Source organism: Panthera tigris, chromosome B2 (assembly GCF_018350195.1).
Source record: "Panthera tigris isolate Pti1 chromosome B2, P.tigris_Pti1_mat1.1, whole genome shotgun sequence".
Classification (NCBI taxonomy): domain Eukaryota; kingdom Metazoa; phylum Chordata; class Mammalia; order Carnivora; family Felidae; genus Panthera; species Panthera tigris.
The window spans coordinates 74380808-74397358 of record NC_056664.1 but is presented as its reverse complement, the minus strand read 5'-3'; the positions used below and the strand labels follow the sequence as shown (position 1 = coordinate 74397358).

At 37.7% G+C, this 16551-nt stretch overlaps 1 protein-coding gene and 1 pseudogene across 2 annotated transcripts in view; one reads left to right on the top strand and one right to left on the bottom strand.

The window, feature by feature from the left end:
- The window catches only part of ME1 (malic enzyme 1), a 188262-nt gene that overhangs the window by 141519 nt on the left and 30192 nt on the right, over positions 1-16551 (top strand). For both annotated transcript variants that reach the window (XM_007090151.3, XM_042986745.1), the window contains exons 8-9: positions 11443-11540; positions 13250-13363. In XM_007090151.3, coding sequence (XP_007090213.1) covers positions 11443-11540; positions 13250-13363 — 212 coding nt within the window. The remainder of the gene's footprint in view (positions 1-11442; positions 11541-13249; positions 13364-16551) is intronic.
- On the bottom strand, positions 1075-7194 carry LOC102968885 (annotated as a pseudogene).

The following is a 16551-nucleotide window of genomic DNA, read 5'->3' as shown; positions in this document are numbered from 1 at the left end:
CCCTCAAGATCCATTTCTGTTGTTGCAGATATTAGGATTTCCTTCTTTTCTTATGGCTGAATAATATTCCAGTGTGTGTGTGTGTGTGTGTGTGTGTGTGTGTATCACATTTTTTTAATTCATTCATCCATCGATGGACATTTTAGACTTTTTCCATGTCTTGGCAATTGTAAATAATATTGCAATGAACATGGGGTTGCAGATAATCTTTTCAAGATAGTGATTTCATTCCTTTTAGATAAATACCCAGAAGAGAAATTGCTGGATCATATGGTAGTTTTATCTTTAATTTTTTGAAGAATCTCTATACTTTTTTTCATAGTGGCCGCACCAATTTACTTTCCACCAGTGGTGCACTAGAGTTCTCTTGTCTCCACATCCTTGCCAATACTTGTTACTTCTTGTGTCGGGTAATAACCCTTCTAACAGGTGCAAAGTGATACCTCGTATGGTTTTGATTTGCATTTCTGTGATGATTAGTGATGTTGAGCACGTTTTCCTGTACCTATTGGCCATTTGTGTATCTTCTTTGGTAGAATGTCTGTTTATATAAGGATACTTATTGTTATTAATAGTATTGTTAACATTATTTATGTATTATTAACATTATTGTCTCAATATTATTTTTTCAATTATTCTCTGATCATAAATGACCTTTTTTAAAAGCATGTATATTCTTGTGAATCAAAGCAAATATTTTAAAAGAATGATATATATAATAAAAATTGAATTGAGCTTTTAGATTATTATAATAAAGAACAAAGACATTTAGAATATATTTGTCTCATATTAGAAAGTGTAGGCCTTAAGTATTAAAAGTAACTTTTCAAACTCATTGCCAGAATTAAAATTTCACATCACGGGATTGTTAACAAACATTGACCAACATATTAAGATGGTAAAGTTGAACAATAAATAAAAACCTTTCTAATTATTATTTTTTTCCGAAAAAATCATGTACTGATGAAGTAACAATAGAAAGTTAACATTAATTTCAGAAGAAAAGGCACATCCAGACAAAATAGTCAAGGCGATTTGTAAAACGCAGCATTATATTTGTACTATTCTTAATCAACTGAATGCGGTAAATTATTTTGGTAAATCCTAAACTATGGCAGTAAGTTATAAAGTCAGGCCAGTAGGAAGGCTCCACCCCCCACCTTTAATGGAGTGTTTTGTTCCTGATGTAGCTGGCTCACAGAAATGTGCCCTAAATGTGCCCTCACTGAAGTGTCCCAAGCTTCTGGATTCCCATACCCAGGTTTCACTTTGTGAAGTCATGTGTCATCTCGGTGCCCTTAGGGACTTGACCAACTCTCCTGAGGTGGCACACACTTGATAATTGCAGCTCTTCATAGCACTGGGGCCACAAAAGGCTGAGCATAGTCACACTCAGGACTAGGAGGTATGCCTCTGAGAGGTGATGCCCACTCTGCGCACTCTACTCCCTGAATGGAAGAGAAGCTGCTCACTTGGGCCCTGTTGCCGTGAGCCACTTGATGTACTGGCTGGTCTTCGGCAGGAAGAGACAAGAACCAGAGATACTAGATCAAACTTCATGATCACCACCAACAAAGTAGGGACCATCAGGACGGTGAGCTCCTACACCACAAAAGTGGGAAACAGGTGAAGACCTGCTAACTGATGCAAAGAAAATGGTAACCAGGAAGTCACAAGTAGGCTTAACTTAAGACACGATCTCCTCGGTGACCTTGTAGCCTTGGGAAGAGATGAGCAGTCTGGCCAGGAAGCAGCCCAGCTCCATGGAGACATCCAACAGCTCCGTGACAGCATTAAAAAGATGAAGGCAGGGGCACCTGGGTGGCTCCGTTGGTTAAGCATCCGACTTTGGCTCAGGTCATGGTCTCATGGTGTATGAGTTCAAGTCCCGTGTTGGGCTCTGTGCTGACAGCTCAGAACCTGGAGTGTGCTTCTGATTCTGTCTCTCTCTCTCTCTCTCTCTCTCTCTCTCTCTGCCCCTCCCCCACTTGTGTTCTGTCTCTCTTGGTCTCTCAAAAATAAATAAATAAATGTAAAAAAAAAAAAAAAGATGAAAGCAGTGGGGCACCCCGGTGGCTCGGTCGGTTAGGCTTCCAACTTTGGCTCAAGTCATGATCTCACAGTTCATGGGTTTGATTTGAGCCCTGCATCGGGCTCTCTGCTGTCAGTGCAGAGCCAGGGAGCCTGCTTCTGATCCTCTGTCCCCTTGCCTATCTGCCTCTCCCCTGCTCTCATTCTCTCTCTCTCAAAAATACATAAAACATTTTTGAAAAAGAGGTGAAAGCACAGATTCTTATAAGATATTTTTTATTCCCTTTGCTTCCAATGTGCAGCTTTATATAAGATAGACCTATGAGATAAGTCTTTATGATAAGGCATAGAAGAAAAGCAGCAGCCACAGAGAAGAGAATCTAGCCAACAAGCCAGTATTCACAGTAGTGAATTGGATAAGGGCCGCCCTGCGGGCCATGACTAAAGCCTGGCTGCATGTCCTGCACTATGAGCATCTCGAGCAGCACCGTGTATAGTCAGCATCACCTGCTTCTTTTTCACCACAGGTACTACCCATGAGGAACCTGGACACTACGGGTGTGCTTGATAAGGACAAGCAAGTAGAAATAAAGTGCTCTGGGTGCGTCTGATCTGTAAAAGATGTCCCCATAGTAAGCCGAATGCAGTCACTGCTAGTGCCATATGACGTGGTCCTTGTAGGGCAATCTTTCCTACCTTTCTCAGCTTCACTGGGGAAAATTCTAAGCCAATAAGAAAAAGAGTAAAGAACCCCAAATTCTCATGTCTCCACTTGTACAATAAACTTAATCCCCTTTCGTCCTGGAGGTCCCAAAAGTATCCCAGCAGTCGTGAAAGGAAATATTGTATGTCGGCAGTCCCGTTGCTATGCACAGCCGGCTCCAAGGAAAGACAATGCTCCTGTGCTAACAGCGTTCTTGGTCAGGTGGTGATCTGCACCCGGGATTGTTGTGTCTCTGGGCTTGGTCAAAATATACTGGTCATTCTGGGAGTCAGTCAGCATGCTAAGACCCAGATCAGGCTCCACTTCTCATTTTTTGTGAGGTGTTGCTTAGAGTTGCCTCTTCTCCCACCCTCAGAACTGCCTCAAAATTGACCCCTTTGACTGATGCATTGTCATCAAAAGTGCGTTCTTCCTCTTTCTCACATCTTCAAGAATGTCATCAAGCATGGATAAACTCTTGTTTTGATGATGTGTATTTTTGAGGGCTTCAACTTGATGTTTTTCTGCTGCTGGAAGTTCCACAGGTTCCATCTCTTCCTTTACTGCAGCCTCTCCCAAGGGCTCTAGGTGCTGCCTGCTGCTCTCCTTCATGGTCACAACATCTTTGTAATTTCCCTGCAGGGCTCTCTCAGGTCCATGGACAGCCTGGAAGACTGTGCATTTTCACTTCATTCAGCTCTTTTTGGAACATTTCAAATGTATGCACCTGAAACATTTTCTCTTCATCCCACAGACCGGCATCTTTTCCCACTTCTCTGATTGTCCTTTTCAGTCAGTAAAGAACCCCAGTCTTTTAGTGAAGAAACCCAGAGAGCTTTCCGCAACTATGGAGGATCCACTGCTTCCTCTGAGTTATAGCCACCCGTCCGCCTCAAACAACACCTCTCCACGTTCCACAGCATCCATTATCAAAAGAAGTACTAGAAGCAACATCCAGAAGTAATTTGCTCTAATACCTTCACGATCCAATTTTACAGGACAAGGCAAGGCTGTCCAAAGCTTTCTGCTGAGCTGAGCTCATATTTAGATACACATTTTCAGCTGATACCAAACGCAGCACCTGGTGCTGCATGCAGGTGGTCCTGGAGCAAGCAGTGTGAGTGTGGCAGGAACAGGCCTGACGAATCCAGCATCAGTTATCTAGCTACTTTGGAACCTGGCCCAGCCGCAGTGCATGCTAGGTCTGACTCGTTGGCACTGAGAGCCAGACAGGGAGAAGCCTTCCTGTTTCCCCTTTCAGGTGGCATGTGGTGGGGCTGCCCCCCAGGGTGGGGGACGGGGGCAGGGTTGGGCTTGAGGAGGGCCCTAGCCACCCATTGCCCTCTCTGGAATGCAGTCTCTATTGTAATGTTATTTTTAAACACAAAAAATCAGAAGTCCTCTAAATATCTAAAAGTAGAGGTTTGGTTAAATAAATTTGACATATCCATATTATGGAATATTATAAGTATACAGAATATTTTAAAATATGTTATTGACATCATAAGGTAGTCACAGGATATTGTTAAGTGGCAGAAAGTATGCTAAAATCGTATGCATGGCATGAGATATTTTTTACAAATTAAAATTTTCTTTACTTTGCACATATCAGATATAGAAAACAGCTGTAAGAATATTCATCAGAATGTTGAAAAGGATTCTACCTAGGCAGTAGGATTATAGGTGATTTCTTTAGTCTTTGTATATCTGGATTTTAACTGTTTAATGGATTTGCTACAATGGGCATCTTTTTATGAATACATTTTTCAAGTGTCAAAAGATACCATGCTAAACTGTTGAGCCATAACACAAGAATACCTAACATATAATCTTTCATTAGCAAGATTACTTAATACCAAAAACCTATTGTGTCTGTTAGTGTTCTTTTCAAAGTCGTATTGTTATTAGTTTATGTAGTAATTTGGTATGTGCTCTCATTTCCTTATAAGAGGCATTCTTCACATCACCACTTAATTGATACCAGTTATGTGAAGGATAAGAAATTATACAGAGAAAAAAAGAAAACAGTATTCTGACTACACTTATTCCTTCCTCTTATTTGTAGATTTTAATACTCAGTTGGCTTAACATTCATATTCCAGAGCACTTTATTTTATATGGAGACACCACAGTTGCATTCCCCTATGTTTCTGCTAAGATGTCTTTATACTAGAAGACAAAAAAACTACTTAGACTATTTTGTTATATTAGAATTTGTTTTATCAAACATTTAACAGAAAAAGCAGCCCATGAATTAGAATGCACGATTCTTTTGTCAAATATTCTTACTGCAAAAGAATTTGATCTAGCAGATTTTTTCAAACATTACTCTGCTTTAGTAACAGTGAAACCATTCCAGTTTGGAAAAACTCATTAGAATTAGTGGTTAGCTTCTTTTCCTGTGTCTTCAGCCACTCTCTCTCTACTGCCTTCCCATTAGCCTTCCCATGTTTAAATTGCTTTAATTCTTTTTTTTTAAGTTTATTTATTTTGAGAGAGAGTGAGAGTGAGAATGAGTGGGGAAGGGGCCTAGAGAGAGAGAGAGACAGGATCCCAAGCAGGCTGCACACTGTCAGCATGGGGCTCAATCCCACCAACCACGAGATCATGACCTGAGCCGAAATCAAGAGTTGGACGCTTAACCGACTAAGCCACCCAGACGCCCCTGCTTTAATTTTTAAAATAATTGCCTTCATCCTCATTTTCCCCAGCAACAGCCCTTGTCATTCTTTCCTTAAAAATATAAAAATAAACTATTTTACTTGGCTCTGTTTCCCTCCCACCCCCATCTTCATCTCACTCTTTCTTGTCTTATCTAAGCTTTTCCAAGGACTGCTCTATACCTGCTGTCTCTGTTCTTTTTCTTTTATTTATTCCTCCGCACACTGCCCTCCAACTTTGGCTCTAGCCCGTGTAAATAAAGTAGCTCTCTGAAAGGTCACCATGATGTAATTACCAGATCTAGTGTGGCTATTTGTCATTTCCCTTCTTGATTGACCTTTCTTATGTTTGTCACTACTTCCTCCCTTTGTTTCCATGACAGCCATCCACTTTCTTGCTTCTCCTACCTCTTTGACCACTTTTTTTACTTAGTCATCTTCCCTATATCACATTCTCCTGCCCTTTCTCCTTAAATGTTTATATTCATTAGGGTTCTCTCCTTTTGAAGAGAACTTACTCACAGAATAGTGTTATCAATCCACATGACCTAAATACAACTACACATTTTTGAATTCCAGATCTTTTATCTCTGCCCTAGATTTCTAGACTGAGTTCCAGACCTGTATATCTAACTACCTTCTTGACATTGTTCCCTGAGCAGCACACAGAGAGGACAACCTCATAAGCTCAAAACTGAACTCCTGTTTTCCTTGCACATTTTCCCCTGGTCCTCCAAACAAGAAAATGTATGATTATTCCTGACTTTTTCCTCACCCATCCTATGTATTTAATCATTAAGTCCTGTTGATTTTTCTGTCTTAAATATTTCCTCCCTCTCAACTTGCTTCTCTCTTGGATTGTTGCAATATCCTCTCTCCTCAATAATTGCAGTGACCTTTTAACTCATCTACATCCCACCAGCCTCCAACTCGCAAATGTATTCCCCCCCCCCACTCTCTGAATTTAGAATCTTTTAGCAGCCTTCTGTTACCTATAATAAATTATAATTGCCTTGCTTTATATACTTCCTTTATATAGTTACTTTTAGTGTGTAGTAGAAGGCCCTGCATGATCTAAACACTTCTCTAGCCTCACGTCACTTTGCATTCTAATAAGTTGTGTTTGCTTCAGCAACACTATAAAACCTACAGTTTCACATGTGTTCTCTCCCCTTTTATATTTTAGGAGGCTTGGTATACAAATGGAGCTTGTATTCAGGGTTTTTACTATAAGGTATTTGGTTGAGCCATTTCCTTAAGGAAATCTCCCTTGTCAGTTTCTGGCCTTTTTCTCTTACATTGCTCAGATTCTACAGAAAAGGTTTTTCAGTCTCTCTCCTGACATTAGCTTTCTGCTAGGATGAGCTTTCTGCCAGTATTCTTTGAGCCAAGTAGGAGTGGGGGGGGGGGGGTCTGCATATTGAGTATGTAAATTTGCATTTAATCTTCTTGTTTTCAAGTATGGCACCCCTTGCCACCAATTTCCCCTGATGTTTTACAGTTATGCCTGGTGTCTTAATAATCAGGTTACCCTTTCTATAACATAAACCTCCAGAGTGTGGAGGGTCAGCCATCTAATAAAAGGTGAGGAAAATGGATCTAGATTATAACTACTTCTTAACAGATTTTTGAACAACCTCCTGTTTTCAGCCTCTTCTTCATCCCCACTTTCAGAGGTTCTTGGTAGCTCTTATAACCAGACCTTTCAAGAGTTCTGCTTTATCAGTCTAATCACTTGTTAGCATTCCCCATGGCTGGCCAACAGTTCAGCTTTCCCACATCTACTAAGTCTGTCGCCATTTGCCCATCTGCCTTCTAGCTGGTAAGATTTTGCTGCTATCCTCTTCTGGTTCCTTGACCTTTTTTTTTTTTTTTTTTAATCTTCTCTCTGTTGTTTTAGTAGAGTTCATTGGGGGAGATGGAAAACTAAATTATGTGTTCAGTCCCTCGATTTGACCAGTCTTCTCTGCCTCCATGTCTTTGCACATGCTTGTCCTATGGGAGGTCCTGGAGCTCTCATCTCAATCTTTTGATACTGTGCTCAGGTAGCATGTCCTCTAAATACTGTGGCCCCTGCTTCAACACATTCACTCCCACCCTGCTTGCTTCTAGTTCTGTCTGATCTCTTTATTTAGTAGCACGTGAGGATTATAATTATTTGATTACGTATTAGTCACCTTTGCTGGTTATATATAGTAATCCTAATCAGATTTAACGAATTACTGCATTAGTAGAGGTCATTCTTTGGTCAATGTTAAATATTAACTGCTCTTTAAAAGTCAGAAACTTCAGCCTGTCTTTGTGTGCTTTACTAAAAATTCAGTTTTCAGTCTCAAAAAAAAAGTTATTTTGGAATAATTTATTGTGAAAACCTACATTTTTGTGAAGTATCAGCTTGCCACACTAATTCCCTTGACTGTAGTGAAATTTAAATCAAAGTAGTACCAGGAAGTAGGACCAGGAAATGTATAAGAATAATGCTCAAATTAATTTTTTGTAGTAAAAATATCTTTTTGATTCTTAATTCCATGAAGAGAAGTTTGGATGTTTTATTATGTCCTCATGAAATGTTATAGAATACACATTTAAATAGAAGCCTCTGACATCCACTGTAGACAGAGATTTAGTGTATCTTATTTGAGTTAATACGAATTTAAAATGTCTTGACTTTTTCTTTCTCCCTTCCCCGCATTCCTAATGTCTTGACTTTTAATACAGGATGATCCAGCACAACCATATAAAAATGTCATCATATTATAATTTAGATCTTTTGAGATATTTTATTCTCTCTGTTCTTAAATGCCCAGTTCTGTTTAAAATCAAAACAGGGGAAAAATTTTTTAAAAAAATCAAATCAAATAAAAACTGGGGCGCCTGGGTGCCTCAGTCAGTTAAGCATCTGGCTCTTGGTTTCAGCTCCAGTCATGATCTCATGGTTCATGAGTTTGAGCTCTGCACTGATAGTGTAGAGCCTGCTTGGGATTCTCTCTCTCCCTCTCTCTCTCTGCCCCTACCCCGCACATGCTGTCTCTCTCTCTCTCTCTCCCCCTCTCTCTCCCTCTATCTCTCTCTCTCTCCCTCTCTCTCTCCCTCTTCCTCTCTCTGTCTCTCTCAGAATAAACAAATAAACTTAAAAAAAATAAAAAAATAATACAGATACAGTGATTGCTGATGATACTTCAACTTTGATTCATCAACTGGTTAAATCTTGTTGGTTCTGGTGGAATGTATAGAGACCCTTAACATTGCAGAATCTCAGAGTTGGAAGGGAGCTTAGAATCCCTGAAATCCAAACTTCTGGCTAGCTTCAAAAAGCCTAAGATAGAGATAGAGATAGTTTGAACTACTATTTGTGAATAACTTCGTATCTTCTGGATACCAGTGTCTCTCTCAAATTCTTTTTTCATCTATTTAACAGCTCTTGTGAGTCTGTCTTGATGTAGGAGACAAAGAGACAAACACATAATTGTTATGGTGTCTTTTCTGCATAGATAAGCCATTGTTTTACACATGCTTTCATTTATTACTATTATTTTTTATTTGATTATAGTTGACACACAATGTTATGTGAATTTCAGGTATATAACATAGTGTTTCAATAACTATATGTTATGCTGTGCTCACCACAAGTGTAGCTACCATCTGTCACCATATAACACTATTACACTAATACCACTGATTATATTCCTATGCTGTGCCTTTTATTCCTGTGACTGATTCATTCCATAACTGGAAGCCTGTATCTCCCACTCCCCTTCACCCATTTTGCTCATCCTCCTTTTCTGGTATCCATTAGTTTGTTCATTCTCTGCATTTATAGATCTGATCCTGATTTTTGTTTGTTTATTTGTTTTTTAGATTCCACATGTATTTGTCTTTCTCTGTATGACTTTCTTAGCATTATATCCTCTAGGTTCATCCATGTTGTCGCAAATGACAAGATCTCATTTGACTGTGTAATATTCCATTGTGTGTGTTTGTGTATGTACGTACCTGTATGTACCACATCTTCTTTACCCATTCATCTATCAGTGTACATTTGGGTTGATTCCATATCTTGGTTATTGTCAATAATGCTGCAGTAAATATAGGGGTGCATATATCTTTTTGAATTAGTATTTTCATTTATTTGCAAATGATATATCTGATACAGAGTTAATATCCAAAGTATGTAAAGAACTTATAAACTCAACACCAAAAAACAAATAATCTGATTAAAAAGTGGGCAGAGGTCCTTAACATTTTTTTTTCCAAAGAGGAGATTAAATTGGCCAACAGACACATGTAAAGTTGTTCAACATCACTCATCATCAGGGAAATGCAAATCAAAACCACAACGAGGTATCACTTTATACCTATCAGAATGACTAAAGTCAAAAACACAAATATTAGGTGTTGGCAAGTATGTGAAGAAAAAGGAACCCTTGTGCACTGTTGGTGGAAATGCAAATTGGTGTAACCATTGTGGAAAACAGTATGGAGGGTCGCCCAAACTAAAAATATAAATACTATATAATCCACTAATTCCACTTCTCAGTATTTCCCCAAAGAAAAAACAGACTTTCATTTTAGATAATGTATAGAAGGGTAGCCTTTGCATAATGTATGACTTACCACAGTTCATACTTTATTATAATGGTGGCTCAAAATGGCTAGCATTTTATTTTCATGATTCACATTGTGTTTCTAAATAAAAAAACATGCAGGAGACACACAGGTCTTCAATAATTATCGTGGTCTTATTTATGACTACCAAAATTCTGTAAGAAAGAAACAACCAACCAAAAGATTGAAAATAACAAACATACTAAAGGTAAAAACTTAATCTATCTTTGGCACATGGCATATATAACACTTCATCATTGTGTCATGCATCAAATCTATTACAGTCAATTTTTTTCAACTAAATATGGGTGTTTAAAAATTAACTAAGCTTTACTACCCAGGTGAGTGATCTAGGAACCATTCATTATAGTGTTATTTAGAGGAGTATGTATATACAGCTGGAAAGTACTGCATGAGGGTACAAAGTTTTATTTTAGACATGAGTCAATAAAGAAGTTGAGCTATGTAATTATGTTTAAAAGCACAAAAACTGCTCTGCGATCTGTGAAAGCCTGTATGTCAAAGTAGTAAAATTAAAACTGTGAAGTTTCTATGACCGTAAAGCATGATGAGGAAAACTCAGTCTTCATTCTAAATAAATTTTACATTAATATTGTTCAGCATCTTTGGGGTTATTATAGGTAGGAAGCCAATTAAAGGATGGAATAACATCAGATTTTCATTGCTATGAACTATCAGTTTTTCAAATTGAAGATTAAAAGATTAAATTCCAAATGTATGTAAAATATCATTACCATCAATACCATAATCAGGAAGCATTTACTGTGCACCCGCTTTGTGTAGAGGGGATTAGTAATAGGTTTCAGAGCCCCTAGAGTAATTAGGGGGAAGAATCGAATAGCACTTAGTACTCTTTTATCTCACGCAGTACAACTATTTTACAGATGAGGAAACTGATATACAAAATAATTTCTCTAAATTCATTCAGCCTGGGTGGTTCAGTTGGTTAAGTGTCTGACTTCAGCTCACGTCATGATCGCATGGTTCATGAGTCTGAGCTGCATCGGGATCTCTGCTGTCAGTGCAGAGCCTGCTTTGGATCCTCTGTCCCCTCTCTCTCTGCCCCTCCCCATCTTGGCGTGCTCTCTCAAAAATAAATAAACCTTTAAATTCATCCAGCTAGTAAACAGGTTGAGCTGGAATCCACATAAGAATCCAAATGCCATGCTCTTAGTCATTACATCACTGCATTAAGTCACAATATTTTCAAGAATAGTAGCGAGTTTCTGTCTTAAAATATTGATGACAGTAGCCTGAGAATTTTGCCTCATATATAAGCGTGGGGTCAGACAACTGCACGTTCCCTTTCTGTACCAGTTACCACATTGTATGATGATTTCAAGATGTGAATAAAGATTTGAGGCTTAGAATTTGGCAGGGTCTGTTTGAGGATCACTCAAGGGTACTTATTACTTGTTTCAGGAACAGCATCTGTCGCAGTGGCAGGGATCCTTGCGGCTCTTCGAATAACCAAGAACAAACTGTCTGATCAAACAATACTCTTCCAAGGAGCTGGAGAGGTACCTGCCTTATACAGTCTTATGTTCTCTGAAACTAATGAGTGGAATTTATCTTAATTATTCATTAATTTGAAGTTCAGGGTATTAAGTTTTTAGTAGACTGCATCTGTAGGTTTTATTGAAAGATTTCCAAAAGTAAGTATTGAGGCATTTTAATTTTTCATAAGGAGGCATAGTGATAGTTTTCAGTCTTAAATTTGTAAGATAATCAAATGGTGCCATGGGTTTCTGTTTTACATATTTAAGGTGCCATGTGGGAACAGAGAAGTTTCCAGTGTGTGATTATGTATAAAAGCCTTTAAGGATTTAAGCTGTTGTATCTGATGAATTTAGTATCCTCCAGTTTCACATATGAGAGTTTCCTTGACTCACAAGTCAATGCACACATAGATCACTATATGCAAGTTTTTAAGAAAAAAAATTGAAATGGAGATTCGTCATGCATTGTAACTGTTTACGTGCAAAAGCACCAAAACCTTTACAATTGCTGGAAGGAGATGGCAGCAAGACAAAAGTGGACTGTTTTCTGTCCTCCTTTGCTATGAGTTAATCATTTGAAGAAAGAAAACTAGACTCCAGTGATAATAATTCACCCCCAACAATAGGAATTAAAATGTCAATTGAGTTTGAACTTCTTGTGAGAAAACTGCCCAAATTATTTGGAATTATAGAATGTAATGAATGGAGAAATACTTTGTGGCTGTATATATCTTAAGAAGCTTTACAATTTCAAATTGAATAGGATTATGAATAAGTGTAATACACTGGTCGAAATTGTATATATTGTGTTTGTTTTGATTTTACTTGTTCTTAAAATATGCAAAGCTAGAACTTAAATGCCAAGATGTAAACCTTTTAAAGTATTCTGATGTAAATCACAAATTCGTTTTCACATCAAAATAAAATCAAGGCTAAATTATAGCTTATTAAAATTTGAGTTTTTATTTGTGTCGGTTACATGCTGTATTTAATTTTAGTAAATTTCTTCTTTGAATTCAAATTGTTTGAATTTCCCAAGCGTTTTGATGAATGGCACAGGCAAGTTCTTGATACTCAGCAGGGCAGAGGTATTCATGGTTGGATGACTCAAAACTGCCACTTGTTTGTCCCTGAAAAGGTTTCGGACATTCACCGATTATCACAAAATTCATCAAATACCAAAGAAGTAGATTCCTTTAATCTTGCAAGAGATTTCACAGTACTTTCTTTGTCCAAATTAATGGAGTAAATAAATGCTTGGGGACAGAGATTTTATATGTTTTATTCTATTGCCTAATTGGTCAAGTTCCCATCCAAATGACCAGGCTTCATTCTTCAAATTCAATTAGAGGATCTGGAGCCCAACAATAAACAATACAGTCCAATGAGCAAGGCTGACCAGTTCATTATTTTAGGGTCAATATTTGCTTGTTGAAGCAAATCTTAATTGCATTAACAGGATTAAAGATGATGACAAGGATATCACTGGTTTATCTGTGGCTAAAAAGCAAGCCACATAATAGTGGTTCTGTTGTGATAAGAAGAGTAAACAGTTGTCCTTTAGCTTAACCCGAATGTGACAAAAATACTTTGCTCCCAGTACAAATGAATGAATATAACTCTTTAGGTCAATGGAGCCGTTTTGTTCTTTCTTGTTAATAAAGATCTAATGGAGTGAAACATTACGTGGAACAACTTTTTAAAGTTTGTGTTCATTACCTCCTTCTCAGGCTGCCTTAGGGATTGCACACCTGATTGTTATGGCCATGGAAAAAGAAGGTTTACCAAAAGAGAAAGCCATGAAAAAGATCTGGTTGGTTGACTCAAAAGGATTAATAGTTAAGGTAAGAATCTGTCAGTTTTAACTAGAATAAAAATTAATGTGCCGTTCTGGCTGCCCATCTCAAAGACTACAACTGCTTCCACCCACCCTACCCCAACACCATGTGAAAAGAGTAGCCATTACACATGAATGACCGTGTCGTACAATAATACTGATTACTCTTCTGAAAAAGAAGCTTGTGGCTCAGCTGTAGAATCTGCCTGTAGTGTACGTAGGCCCTTTACAACTCTGTGGATTGTCAGGCCACTTGAATTAGTTTGCACATGAGGCAGTTTGATAGTGACACAACTGAAACACCTAGCTATAGGTCCTTTTACTAAGGGCTATCTGTCAAAATGCACACTAGCTGGAATAAAAAAAGAACAAACAATGAAATAGCCCCTCTTTTGCCGCTTTCTCTCAACCAAAGTCTTGAGGGCTTCAATGAGAATTCCTTAATAAATGGGCTGTTACAGTGTTAACTGACAAAGTCATTTCCCCAGCTGTAATAGAGATAACAGGACCTACTTCATAGGTTATTATGAGAACCAAATAAGACTAAGAATGTGACCATGTTGCTACATAGTTATAAGGCATTAATATTACTTCTACCTTCTGTGCACATTAATCACTCTTCCTTAAACTGCCAGAAAAAATACTTGTAAATCCCCTTTCTACATGGAAATGAATTTTTAAAATAACCAGTGATAAGCATAGGCTTCAGGAATTTAATATAGAAACAAATGTGAATGTGAACAAACTTTCTGGAAAACTATCTTATGTGTATCCAAAGCCTTTACAAGTTTATGCTTCTGATCCAATAGAATTGTAAGAATACGTCCTATAGAAATAGAGATGTACACAATGTTTTTTGTTTTTTTTCTTCTTAAATTTTTATTGAAATTCATTTAGCTAACATACAGTATATTTTTAGTTTCAAGTGTACACTTTAGTGATTCAGCACTTTCATACAACACCTGATGTTCATCACAAGTGCCCTCCTTAATCCCCATCATCTATTTAACCCATTCCCCCAGCCACTTCCCCTCTGTTTGATCTCTCTAGTGAAGACAGTTTCTTGGTTTGCCTCTCTCTCTCTCTCTCTCTCTCTCTCTCTCTCTCTTTTTCTCCCTATGATTTTTGTTTTGTTTCTTAAATTCCAGATATGAGTGAAATCATGGTATTTGTCTTTCTTTGACTGACTTATATCACTTAGTATAATAGTCTCTGGCTCCACCCACATCATTGCAAATGGCAAGATTTCTTTCTTTTCTATGGCTGAGTAATATTCCATTGTGTGTACATGTACATCTATCTATCTATCTATCTATCTCTACATACATATATGTACACACCACATCTTTTTGCTTTCCTTAAATTTTTTAAAAATTTAAAACCACACATCTTCTTTATCCGTTCATCAGTCAGTGGACACTTGGGCTGTTTCCATAATTTGGCTATTGTAGATATGCTGCCATAAAAATTGAGATGCATGTATCTCTTCAAATTAGTATTTTTGTATTCTTTGGGTAAATACCTAGTAGTGCAATTGCTGGATTACAGGGTAGTTCTATTTTTGACTTTTTGAGGAACCTCCATATTGTTTTCCACAGTGGCTACACGAGTTTGCATTCCCACCAACAGTGCAAGAGGGTTCCCTTTTAGCCACATCCTCGCCAACACCTGTTGTTTCTTGTGGTATTGATTTAGCCATTCTAGCAGGTGTGAGATGATATCTAATGGTAGTTTTTTTTTTTTAATTTAAATCCAAGTTAGTTAACATATAGTGTAGTAAGGATTTCAGGAATAGAATTTAGTGATTCATCACTTATATAGAACACCCAGTGCTCATCTCAACAAGTGTCCTCCTTAATGCTCATCACCCATTTAGCTCATCCCCACACCCATCACCCCTCCAGCAACCCTCAGTGGGTTCTCTGTATTTAAGAGTCTCTTATGATTTGTCTCCCTTTCTGTTTATATCTTATTTTTTGCTTACCTTCCCCTATGTTCATCTGTTTAGTTTCTTTTAGAACTTTTTTTTTCAAATGTTTATCCATTTATTTTTGAGAGAGAGAGAGCACACAAGCAGGGGAGGGGCAGAGAGGGAGAGGTAGACACAGAATCTGAAGCAGGCTCCAGGCTCTGACCTGTCAGTGCAGAGCCAGACACAGGGCTCGAATCCAAGAATGGCAAGATCATGACCTGAGCCGAAGTTGGATTACCAACCGACTGAGCCACCCAGACGGCCATCTGTTTTGTTTCTTAATTCCACACATGAGTGACATATCTCATAGTAGTTTTGACTTGTATTTCCTTGATGATGTGTGATATTGAACATCTTTTCACATGTCTGTTGGCCCATCTGTATGTCTTCTTTGGAAAAATGTCTAGTCATGTCTTCTGCCCATTTTTTTAATTGCAGTGTTGTTTTTTGGGTATTGAGTTTTATAAGTTCTTGGTATATTTTGGATAATAACACTTAATCAGATATGTCATTTGTAAATATCTTCTCCCATTTTGTAGATTGCCTTGTAGTTTTGTTGATTGTTTCCTTTGCTGTTCAGAAGCTTTTTTATTTTGATGAAGTCCCAATAGTTTATTTTTGCTTTGGTTTCCCTTGCCTTAGGGACATATCTAGTAAGAGGTTGCTAGGGCCAATGTCAAAGAGGTTACTACCTATGTTCTTCTCTAGGATTTTGATGGTTTCCTGTCTCACATTTAGGTCTTTCATCCTTTTTGAATTTATTTTTGTGTGTGATGTAATGAACTGGTCCAGGGTCATTCTTGTGCATGTTGCTGTCCAGTTTTCCCAACACCATTTATTGAAGAGGCTGTGTTTTTTTCCATTGGATATTCTTTCCTGCTTTGTCAAAGATTTATTGAGTTTATAGTTGTGGGTTCATTTCTGGGTTTTCTGTTCTGTTCCATTGATCTATGTGTCCATTTTTGTGCCAGACACATGTTTTATGTTTAAGAATGTTATCACAGCATTAATTGTAATAATGATATGTTTTATCATATATAGTCATTATAATAGTAATATGCTGTATTTACCTAAATAGAGGATAACTGTGAAATAATTATGGAATAGCCACATGAATAGAATATACAGGCTTAAAGTTTTTTTGAAAGAACTATAAGTAACATTAAAGGACTAGTAATGTAATGTTAGATGAAAAAAGGAAAACACCATGTTATATGTCACTA